Genomic DNA, 11306 nt, shown 5'->3' with positions numbered 1-11306 from the left:
CTCTATCAGACTCTGCCCCGCGACGGGGTCCAGCCTTCAAGCATGTGAATTTTGTCGTGTGTGGTGAGTGTTAGATTGGGCCTTGACCGCGTGCTACAGTTGTTAGTATTAGTAACCTACCAATGCGAAATTACCAAGAAGCTTGATTTGACACATCAAATGAAAGCACACTCTACAATCTACAGGTTGAGTGTCCTGTCGCGGCATCCTCAAGCCGCTTGTCATACGCACCCTACGGCGCGTCTTGGACGTGGCAGCGCCCATCCACTACACTGGCACTGCGCCCAGCAAGGTGGGGTCGCGAATGGCGGCTGGCACCGGCTGTGATAAAACGTCATCAGGATCAGGCGACAGCGAATTGAACTCGAAGAATGCAAAGAACATGGCGATCCTGAATCGCACGAGGCTGGCTGCACTATGCATGCCACCTACATTGCATCTCATCTACCTCTACATCTCGCTGGTGAGGCATTTGCTACCAAACGTACTAGACCCCTAAGTGAAGGTAACCCGCACCCGCTATACCCCTAAGTGAAGGTGCACCGATGGATCCAGTTCGAGAGTCCAGGCGCCCATCTAAATCACGGACCATCTTGCCCCTAAGTGAAGGTGTATGCGACATGGACAGTCATAGATTGCTTGTCATGTCGTTCATGCCCCGCCAGGTGACAGCTGGCCCGCGTCTGGCTCTCCAAAGGGCTTCACGACGGCCGCTGACCCGTCCTCGTCGTTGCAGACCTGGCCCAGACGGGACGGCTATTTAACTCTACGGACGTCGCCTTCTTTTCCTCCCGTACAAATCACCTCTGCTACGACCTGCGATCCCGCTTCCCACACACAAACCGCGACACGATGACAACCTCGCCCATCCACAACCGCTTCCTCAAATCCCAAGAAGACCTCGGCGTCGTAGCCGTTGGCTTCTCGGGGGGGCAAGGGAAATCTGGCGTCGATGAAGGCCCTCAAGTCCTGATCGATTCTGGCCTCCTCACCCAGCTCTCCGACTCGCTCGGTTACAAGCTCCATGGCGATGACAAGGTCCACTCGTACGCCGAGCTCCTCCCACAATCCGACGAGCCCTACCGTGGGATGAAGAATCCCCTCGCCGTATCCGCCGTCACGCGCCGCATCGCAGAACAGACCTACGAACAGTCGCGCGAGGGGCGCATGACCCTCACGCTAGGAGGTGACCACAGTATCGCAATCGGCACTGTGGCGGGCGTCGCAAAGGCAACGCGCGAGAGGCTGGGGCGAGAGACAGCAGTGATCTGGGTCGATGCGCACGCAGACATCAACAGACCGGAGGACAGTGACAGTGGCAACATTCACGGCATGCCTGTTGCTTTCCTCACGGGCCTTGCGACCGAGGACAAGGAGGAGTACTTTGGCTGGATCAAGGACGAGATGCGCCTGAACAAGAGGAAGCTGGTGTACATTGGCCTGAGGGACGTCGACCAGGCTGAGAAGGTGATCCTCAGGGAGCACGGCATCAAGGCGTTCAGCATGTTCGACATTGACAGGCATGGCATTGGGCGCGTCGTTGAGATGGCGCTGGCCCACATTGGCTCCGACACACCCATCCACCTGTCCTTTGATGTCGACGCACTCGATCCCCAGTGGGCGCCCAGCACGGGCACGCCCGTGCGCGGCGGCTTGACGCTTCGCGAGGGTGACTTTATTTGCGAGAGCGTGCATCAGACCGGCAACCTGGTGGCGATGGATCTGGTCGAGGTGAACCCCCAGCTGGCCCAGGACCAGCTGGTTGGTGTGCAAGAGACCATCAGGGCAGGCTGCTCCTTGGTGCGGTGCGCGCTAGGCGAGTCGTTGTTGTAGACTGGCTAGTAGCTCGGGGTTGAGGTACATTAGGAAACAAATACAAATCAGGTCAGCCTTGATGACGGCGACTTCTGTCAGACTCCAGTTCTCAACCGCCCGGGAGATCATCCGCGATTCTCTGTCTGATAGTGATCAAACATGAAGGCAACATTGCGGTACGTGTCTTGATCTTTTCGGTGTTTTCATTCCTTATGCATCTTTGGACTGATTGGATCGAATGCCGGACCTTTCACGCGCGTGTTTCTTGGTGTTGTGGTTATGACCGCATTTCTCGCAGTCTGCAGGTGCATGGCTACCTCAGCCGGACATTGACGCGGATATAAGTTTGTAAGTCCGTGCATGTATGAGTACGAACAAAGGCAGTACGTTCGAATGGTGTTGAAAGCGCTTATATATGTAAGACATCTCGAATTACATACTGTAGTTGAGAGAAACACTGTATTATCTACCCACACAGCCTCACAACCATGCCCACTTCAACTCTGACCAACGCAGCCGAGCTCCGTCGCTTCGTGGCAACTAATCATACCAAGCCATACCCAGCTATCGATCCCCAGGAGGTCAGACTGCCGGACGGCTACGTCGTTTGCATCATAGGTGGCAGTGGTGCCGCAGGGTCCGGTCTGGCACGGTCTTTTGCCCAAGCAGGCGCATCTGGTATCATACTCGCCGGTCGAACGCAGTCTGCGCTCGAAGCAACGGCGAAAGAAGCCAGGGCACTGAATGCCTCGACAAACGTCGTGACTGTGTCTTGCGACATAACCTCCAACGACGACGTTGCTACACTTGCAGCCACGATCAGAGAGAAATTTGGAGGTCGTCTGGACACCGTTGTTGTCAATGCTGGCTACAGCGGTCCTTTGTCCAAGGCGACATTCCTCGAGGAAGATCCCAAGGACGTTGAGAAAGCCTTCGGCATCCATTGTCTGGGCACTTGGTATGCTGCCCATCACCTGGTGCCCTTGCTCCTGGAAAGCAAGGGGAGCTTCATTGCCATCAGCACCATGGCGGCGCCGATGATCACCGGGTTCGGCGCGAGTTCGCACTACTCCGCTAGCAAGGTTGCTCAGGTCAGGATGATGGAGATGCTGCATGCGCAGTACTCGTCTCAGGGCCTCTTCTGCGCCAGCGTACATCCCGGCGGCCTGCAAAGCGATTTCTCCAGAGCCGCATCAATGGAGTTGCAACAACGTAAGTGATGTTCCACCAGCGACTCCGTACATGCGATCGTATCTCACCCGTATCAGATCTGACTGATAGCCCTGACCTGGTTGGATCATTCTGCGTGTGGCTCACAAAGCCGCCGAATTCGGCGGCGCAAAAGAAAGCGTTGAATGGTAGATGGATCTCGTGCAAGTGGGATGTGCTGGAGCTGGAGCAGCAATATGAGCGCATACAGCAGGATGACTTGCTGCGATTCAGGATTGCGGTCGAGTGAAAGAGAAGTTCCAGTGCTTCTCCATGCTGCTGGCGGGGTCAGAGGGTTTACGTCTCAAAAAAGTAGATGTGCAGACACCCAGCGTGTCCCGTGGTGGTAGGCGCTCATCCTCGGTAATACCAGTGTTCTCCATGGGCTGATTTAGCTGTGCCAACGAGCGACGTGACCACTCACGACCGCCAGTATCTTGCTGACAATTACGGATGATCGAATATGTTCGCCATTTGCGACAGCATGAACCAGGTACGTGGCAGCCATAGTTGCGCGGAGGTGGCAGCAACGAGAGGCATGCAGTACAGAGGGCGCATTGACTTCTGTTGTCGACGGGGACAGGATTCGTTCGAGGCATGCTGATGTTATTTAAACCCCATTTGCGAGACAGAAATGACAAGTAGCCCGTCTCGAAAAGTCGGTCAACAGCACTGTCGATGCGCTGGCGAGGTGAGGCTGCTCGGGATGTGGTTCTCGAAGAACCATGCAGCTCCACGCGGTGGAGCTCCAGCCACCTTCTTGCCCGCGTCAAGCCCCCCTTGTACTCCATATTTCACCAGCCACCCTAAATGCGGGCGACCCATTACCAGCCTGACGGATGGCATGGCATTGGCAGCCAATTTGGTGGAGCGGCGGATGTGGGAGGCATCCCAACCATCCTCGAATGCTTCACCTTCTCGTCTTGCTTTGATGCAATTCTCTGTTGTCCATATTCACTGCCGTGTATACCCAGGAGGACTCCCTGCGCCTGACGCAACACCATCTCACCGCCATCCTCAACTTGCTATCCGTGACTAATCGAGCCGACGGACTCATACAGCAATCCCTCTGGGCATCACCGCATCGTGCAACCGAAATCGCTACGCGCCAACACGTCGCCTTGCGTCCACAGTACAAAACCAACGTCACGAACCAGCTTGAGTCATCCTACGAACCATTTCCTGTCGCATGCGACATCCACTCAACTTGGCGCACTCGACCATACAACTGCGGCGCATCGCACGGATTGTGGGACGGACAGCTGCAGGTCCGACGTGGCAGCCACTGAGAGCCCCTTGCCCATCGCGTTGGGCATCGCGAGACGACAGCGTTTTTCCTGCCTCGCCCCTTCGACGTCCGCGTCTTGAGAAACAATAAGAGCCTGCCTCTGTAAAGATTGGTGTGGTGGGTGCACAACCACAATACGCCAACTCCAGTCCAACGACGGACAACCAACAACACCATCGAGTCCCCGAGTACACCACGCGTACCCTACCGCGACCTGTCCGAGCGACTTCCTGACGAACCGCCCCATTCCGAACACTCAGACGCAAGCGTTGCAGACCAAACGCCAGCATGGTGGCCGCCTCTTCGGTTGTGAGTGGCTCAATGTACACGCGCAGCCGCGCGGTGACAAGTCGAGTCCGAACCTACAATTGGCCGCCGATACAACTCAACTTCTGGATCTTTGTGATGCTCCTCGCCTCAACGAGCATTCTCGGGGTCTTTGCAATCTTCATCCAGACACAGAACCAACTGCAATTACCGGTACCATGGTAAGACGGCCGCGTGGAGCGCAGAAGAGGACAAAATGCTGACAGTTGGCAGGTACTTTCCCTACTTCATCACCGTTTGCGGCCTCACGATCCTGTTCATCCTCGGCCTCTTCTGGCTCATATTCAATCGACGACTGCTGCCCGCCATAGTGATGATAGGCGCCTTTATACTGTTTGTTCTATGGATCACGGGTCTGGTCATTGTGTCGATTCAGCTGTTCGGGCCCTCAGGGTCAGTGTCGAGTAACTGCGATATTCAAGTATTCAGCCAGAATCCCAAAGGGCAGACGCTCAAGGTCCTGGCGTATTTGCAGCAGAAGAACATCTGTAAGTAGCAAGTTCTGCCAATTCGTGGAGGACTCGACTGACAAGCATAGGCGAGTCATGGCGCATGGTGTTTGCCATGGCCCTCATTGGGACAATCTTTCTTCTTTGGATCATGATCATGGCGTACCAAGTCTTCGTCAACTCGTAGGAGCACCGTGGTTGCTTCATTCGTGGCGACAGACCTTGTCTGTCTGCTCTGTATCCTGGCCACGACGGGTGGTGCCTCGAGCGCGACGTGCATGATAATAGACGACGGAAAGAATTATTGACGAGTTACGGATCATTATACGGATGGATTTGACAGCAGCGGCAGCATTGGGAGGTGCATTTTGCTTTTGCATGGAGTACACTTTTGGGCACACAGGCCACAATTTACCACACCACTTATTACTCGTGCATTGTTTACCATCTGCCAGCAGCGACGGAGACGCGACATCCATCTCGTGGTCGCCGATGAGCTAGACCATGCGCAGCATGCAGTTCCTGGTGATTAGCGTCAACTTTCAGCTCGAGTGAGCGACCAGGCCCAAGTCCAGCCATCCAGCTCACCCCGCCGCGCCACGCCAAATCGGTCCCCTCACCTTCTCCTAGCCCCTCCCGCTCCGTCGTCCAGCTCGAGCTCGTTTCGAGCCGCCGTTCCATGTCCTCGATTTTGCAACCTGCAACCAGGTCTGGGTCGGAATGTAGCAAGGCCATAGACTTCGGTTGGGGTCCCCAGTGAGATCACTCACCACGGCAGATCGGAATGGAGCGGCTGTCGATCAGTGATGTAAGATCTGGGCTGTATCCAGGCAGGCAAGCTCTGGAACTGGAGCTCAAGACGCTAAAGTCGCGTTATGACGCCTTGCGCGGGCAGCTAGAGTCCCGCCGAGATGCCGGGTGGGGTCATCTGGGACGGAAAGGAGGGGTCCTGCTGTGCGCAGCAGCGCAGCTGTACGTACCCCTTGGTGATAAGACGGACCATCCGTGATGGCGTAAGGACTGGAGCTGCTTGGGTATATAAAGGCTCTCCCTGCCCAGGTATCTTCTCGTCATTCCGTACAGTTCATCATACACCTAATACAGCACACACCAACAACATCAGTCACAATGGATTTCGTCAAGAAGGCAGCCAGCAGCATGGGTGGCAGCAGCGAGAACAAGGACAACAAGTCCGAGAACAAGGGCCAGCAGAAGGACGACTATGGTGACAAGGGTGTGTATACCAGCAGACTCCCCCATTGACTATCGCTTGAGCTTGTCGCTTACATGTATTAGCCTTCTCTGCCGTCAACGACAAGGCCGGCTGGGGCATCAGCAAGGAGAACCAGGAGAAGATCACTGACGGTGCCCGTGAGGGGTACGAGAAGTACTCTGGTTCCCAGGTTCCCGACAAGTACTCCAACTAGGAATCTAGAAGCATGAGTTAATGAGTACCTTAACTGTCAAAGCTTTAAGCAACCAATTGATCCCAAGTTCTTATGATGCGTGGTGTATCCAATCATTAGGCTTAACCAGTATTCCCCCGTATGATCCTCAAACTCTGTTTAAGGATAGGCTTCCCTAGACTCGTCTATTGAGCTGAACAATAGCCCAGATTGTAGCTATCCGAAGGTAGCTTACATGTGATTGACGTCTGGGACTGATTATGGGCTTGCTCGCCTTGTGACACTATCACTCCATTCATTTTAAGAGCCCTATCTTACTTCCGCCACCACGCCATCTCTGAATTGAACCTGCAAGTGACGATTGTATCTTTTGCATTAATCGCTGCGGCAACCTCGACTGGTTCTTAAAGAGTCATGGCCTTATACGTCACGTCGCTGGGCAAGGAGGTGGACCGCGATAGTATGTGTGCAGGGTAGGTGGACTACCGTTGCTGTCACAACCAATTCATGCATGAGTGACAGCGCTGGACCCGCCCGCCAGAGCTCCATCCCTTGAAACCTGGATGGTAGCGACTAGCAAGGCAGCCTCAGGTAGTAATCAAGAAAAAGCAACACATCGCCGATACTCTCTGCTGGCTCTCTCTTCGCACAAGGCCTGCTCCCTGATCGCGAGACTACCGCGCAAGATGCATCATGGCAACAGACCCTGAGCTCTCCGCGGTCGACCAACCGCAGACACCGCGGCGCGACGCTACCGATCAACAAACCATTGGCCACGCCGAGACATCGACAATGAGCGAGCAAACCACGACGCGTCCCTCGGACCAAGACACAACACCCAATGACAGTGCGAACCCTGAGACACTTCGCGATGCTGCCTCGGAAGAAGAGCCAGAATCTTCAGTCGCTGGAATCGGCATGGATAGCAGCTCCTTCGAGGCCGCGCCCATGGATCCCAGCAGGGGCCCAGACGAGTCGCTGACAGAAGAAGCCGTCCGCGAGCACCTGAATGATATCGAGTCGAGCTTTCTACCGCGATTGTCACCGATACCCACAGGCGCGAATGCCTTTGATGGCGGGGTGGACGACACATACATCTTCGACTCGCCCAATAAGGCCGCCATGCAGATGCATCAGCGGCAGCCGCCGCCGCATGAGGGTGATTCGACGGCCACTGCACCAGAGAACACGACAGCGAGCTTAGAGGCATTCGACTCGTCCCCGACGGCTGCAGCTGTGGCTAGGACCATGTCACGCGCGGTCAGTACTGCGGAGCATGACGACGAGCCGGCAACCTCCACAACAGAAAACAGCCAGACTGGCGAACCTGCCGAGGACGACAGCAAAGAAGCCCAAGAAAGCTCACAGATTTCGAGCGTGGGAGATCAAGAGGGCTCACTGTCGCGAACGCAGTCATTGTCCGAACGAGTCGATGCCGGGAGTACACCGGGCAATGCCCTGCGCGCACAGAAACGACCAAAGTACCTCCGAAGCCGATACGGGAGCCAGCGCTCCTCGACATCCTCTTTCGCAGCGAGCGAGACGCATGAAGGCAGCGACGTGACGGCTATGGGCTACAGCGCCGACTACGCTCTACAATCCGGGGGCGCGATCCCTGCGCTGGCAACGCCTTCGCGGAATGCGAGCGCTGCTCTCTCGCGCACAATCAGCATGGGAAGCGTCGCCTCTGGTTTTGAGGACTACACGGATCCTTCGCTTGGTCACCTCGAAACTCTCCCCGAAGTCAATAGTCCCGACCGAAGCCAGAAAGAAGACATGGCCCAGACCCCGAAGCCCTCCCAAGAGAATTTTGAAACCGCCCCGACTGACACGGTCATCGCTCGCCATGTCAGAAATGTGCATGTCCCCGAGTCATTAGCGAAAGAGTACAAGTACAAGAGCGGTCTCGAGACGCCAAGGCGACCAGCAAACCTCAATATGGCGAGCTCGGTCACGACCGCTGGTAGGACCGGCGGGCGGAGCCTGACTCTCAAGGAGCAAAGCAGCACGATTGAGAGGCTGTCCAAAGAAAACTTTGACCTAAAACTCAAAGTCATGTTTTTGAGCGATCGTCTCGACAAACTATCAGAGGAAGGGATCAAGGAGATGATCTCGGAGAACGTGGAACTCAAAACAAGCCTTGCGGTACTGCAGAGGGACAACAGAATCCTTCGCCGGCGACTCAAGGAACTGGAAAAACAGGAGAAGGACAATGAAGAGCGCCCTAGTACGGCCAAAAGCGGTGCTTCGTCAACTGATCAGACAGCCAAGTTGTATGACGAAGATGCGCAAGAGAGGGAAGAAGAGCTATACTTCCTCCGGGAGCGGGTGGAAGAGTACGCGACCGAGATTGAGCGACTGCGCACCGAGACCACGAATGCCATGGACGAGAAGCGCAGAATGACTGATGTTTTCAAGACCATGGGTGATCGGGTCGCGGGCGACAACGTCGGACGGCAAGAAGAGGCGGACGTGTGGAAGGACCTTCTTGAGCAAGAGACTGCTCGTCGTGAACAGGCTGACGATGACAATCGCAAGCTCAGGGACGAGGTCTTCCGACTTAAGCAGGAGATGTCAGGTTCCGGAGGCCTGCATCACACCAACAATATCTACAACATCACCAAGAAGCAGCGAAACCGCGAGCAGGGCGGATCAGGCAGTCGACCAGTGTCTGGTCTCTCAGGCGACTTTGAAGGCTCCAACGCCAATTTCAGTGCGGGAAGCACACTGGTCGATGAACTTCGGAAAGAGACTGAACATTTGCGCCATGAAAATGCCGAGCTGCGCCGAGAAGTTGGCGCGCAGACCTCCATGCTGACTTCGAGAAATCGCGAAAAGGAGCGCCTGTACCAAGAGATCGAAGACCTGAAGATGGCAGCGCGCCACGGACGTCAAGCCCCATCGACCATTGACAGCCTACTCGACAGATCGGCGTCGCGCGTGGGCGGCCACGAAAGACCACAATCCAGAGGCAGCGGCATGACGCGGCGAACCTCTGTCGAAGAAGACATGGAGCAGGAACGCGACGCACTCGAAGCCAAGCTTGCTGAGAGCCGGGACAATCTCAGCGAGGTCAAACTGCAGAACCAAGAACTTCAACGTGAGTTGGAGACATGCATGGAGGACTTTGAGGCAGCCGTCAATGGCAAGCGCGAGTCCGAAGAGGCCGCTGTTCAATTGCAGGAAGACCTCGAAAACGCCATGAACGACCTCATTGCCCTGCAATCAGAGCGGGATGAAGCGTTGCGCGAGCAGGCGGCAATGGAGGAGGAGTTTGAGGCCCTGCGGGTAGAGGCGCAGGACGAGATCGATGCCCTCGAGCTCGAAGCCGACCAGCGCTCCGAGGAACTGCAGCGCATGCAGAACGAATTGACTGACCGTTCCGAGAATTTCGACGCCTTGCAGGAGGAGATGCGAAAGATGAGCGATGCGCTGATCGGACTCGAGGACGAACAGGAGAATAAGCTGCGGAGGATCGACCAGCTTGAGCTCGAGCTGGACTCGTCCAACAAGGAGCTGGAGGAGTTTGAACGCAAGCTCATGGAGGCCAACGAGAAGAACCAACGGCTGTCTGTGCAGCAGGAGTCGTCGCAGGATGAGATTGGGTTCTTGCGGGAAGAGCAAGAGACGGACAAGATCAGAATCGGGGACCTGGAGGCCTCTCTCGCCGGTCTGGAGCACTCCCTCCGCGAGGAAAAGGACCGCGCCCGCGAACTGGACAACCGGCTCAGCCAGGAGCGCGAGCAGCGCGAGATTGTGGCGAACAAGGAGAAGGAGGATGTGCAGCAGATTGTCAACCAGCTCAACAAGGAGGCGTCGACTGCTAAGGACGAGGTGCGCCGACTGCGCAAGAGCCTGTCGTCGCGTGAGATTGAGGCGACCGAGTGGAAGGAGAGGTTGATTGAGCTCGAGAACAACCTTGGCGAGGCGTTGGGCGATCTCAACGGCACGCGCTCCTCCTTCTTGAAGTCCATCACCAAGATACAGCGCGAGCTGGAGGATACGATCCGCGAGCTCGACAGCACCAGGGCCTCGGTGGTGGAGAAGGACCGCATCATCAAGCAGCGAGACGCGTTGCTCGAGTCGCACGCACTGGAGAGTCGCAAGCTCTCGGAGCTGCTAGACAAGGAGCGCGTCAGCCATCGCAACACCAAGGCGCAGCACGAGACATTCCAGCGCAACCACCAGCTCCTGGCACGCACGAACTCTACGCAAGACACGCGCATCAGCGAACTTGAATCGACACGCGGCCAGGATCGCGCACGTCTCCTGAAACTCGAGCAGCAAAGCCGCGAGCAGCTGGCGGAGAGGAACCAGTTGCTGCTCACTCTGTGGCAGAAGCTGAGCGCCCTGTGCGGCAGGGAGTGGGCCAACAGCAACACGCTCATCGACCGCCAGGTTCTACCGTCTCTCGAGGTCATTGCTACCCGCTTGCCTGGCTTCTCCAAGAACCTGCTTGCGGCTGTCAAGATGATTGAGACCATTGTCGGATCATTCCAGCTCAAGATCAAGACGGTCGAGCGCGACTTGACGAGGGAGTACCAGAATCTCGAGAGCAACCTCGATGTGCGCACCAAGAAACTGGACCGCCTGGAGACCATGGTGCGGAACACGGTGGCGAGCAGCAGCACATCATCCTCGGAGCTTCACTCGCGACTGTTGAGGCTGGAGGATAAGTACCGCCAGCTCAAGGTGGAGAATGCAACCTTGAAGGCGGCCAACGACGCCCGAGCGAGGTCGGCCTATTCTGGACTCAACCCGGAGGCCCTGATCCCCGGCGATCCTGGCTCACCGTCGCCGAGTGTGCCTCGT

General features: G+C 56.3%; 4 protein-coding genes across 4 annotated transcripts; all 4 read left to right on the top strand.

Annotated features, from left to right (window-relative positions):
• The first annotated feature begins 442 nt into the window (after positions 1 to 442).
• F5Z01DRAFT_331354 (uncharacterized protein) lies at positions 443 to 2068 on the top strand. The gene is made up of 2 exons (XM_046259128.1): positions 443 to 505; positions 569 to 2068. Exon 2 carries the CDS (start codon positions 853 to 855, stop codon positions 1831 to 1833), a length of 981 nt encoding a protein of 326 aa, XP_046114997.1. The 5' UTR covers positions 443 to 505; positions 569 to 852; the 3' UTR covers positions 1834 to 2068.
• On the top strand, positions 2069 to 3466 carry F5Z01DRAFT_331012 (uncharacterized protein). Its single transcript, XM_046259125.1, has 2 exons — positions 2069 to 3027; positions 3084 to 3466. Exons 1-2 carry the CDS (start codon positions 2304 to 2306, stop codon positions 3272 to 3274), a joined length of 915 nt encoding a protein of 304 aa, XP_046114996.1. The 5' UTR covers positions 2069 to 2303; the 3' UTR covers positions 3275 to 3466.
• Positions 3467 to 4332: 866 nt separating this feature from the next.
• F5Z01DRAFT_331014 (uncharacterized protein) lies at positions 4333 to 5283 on the top strand. Its single transcript, XM_046259126.1, has 3 exons — positions 4333 to 4800; positions 4853 to 5127; positions 5178 to 5283. The coding sequence occupies exons 1-3, from the start codon at positions 4601 to 4603 to the stop codon at positions 5273 to 5275; spliced, it is 573 nt and encodes a 190-aa protein (XP_046114995.1). The 5' UTR covers positions 4333 to 4600; the 3' UTR covers positions 5276 to 5283.
• An 886-nt stretch (positions 5284 to 6169) lies between these two features.
• On the top strand, positions 6170 to 6635 carry F5Z01DRAFT_664516 (uncharacterized protein). Its single transcript, XM_046264109.1, has 2 exons — positions 6170 to 6322; positions 6385 to 6635. The coding sequence occupies exons 1-2, from the start codon at positions 6217 to 6219 to the stop codon at positions 6513 to 6515; spliced, it is 237 nt and encodes a 78-aa protein (XP_046114994.1). The 5' UTR covers positions 6170 to 6216; the 3' UTR covers positions 6516 to 6635.
• Positions 6636 to 11306: the final 4671 nt, after the last annotated feature.

The sequence above is a fragment of the Emericellopsis atlantica genome, assembly GCF_019669845.1.
Source record: "Emericellopsis atlantica unplaced genomic scaffold F5Z01scaffold_30, whole genome shotgun sequence".
NCBI lineage: Eukaryota > Fungi > Ascomycota > Sordariomycetes > Hypocreales > Bionectriaceae > Emericellopsis > Emericellopsis atlantica.
This window is presented reverse-complemented; position numbering and strand designations above follow the sequence as displayed.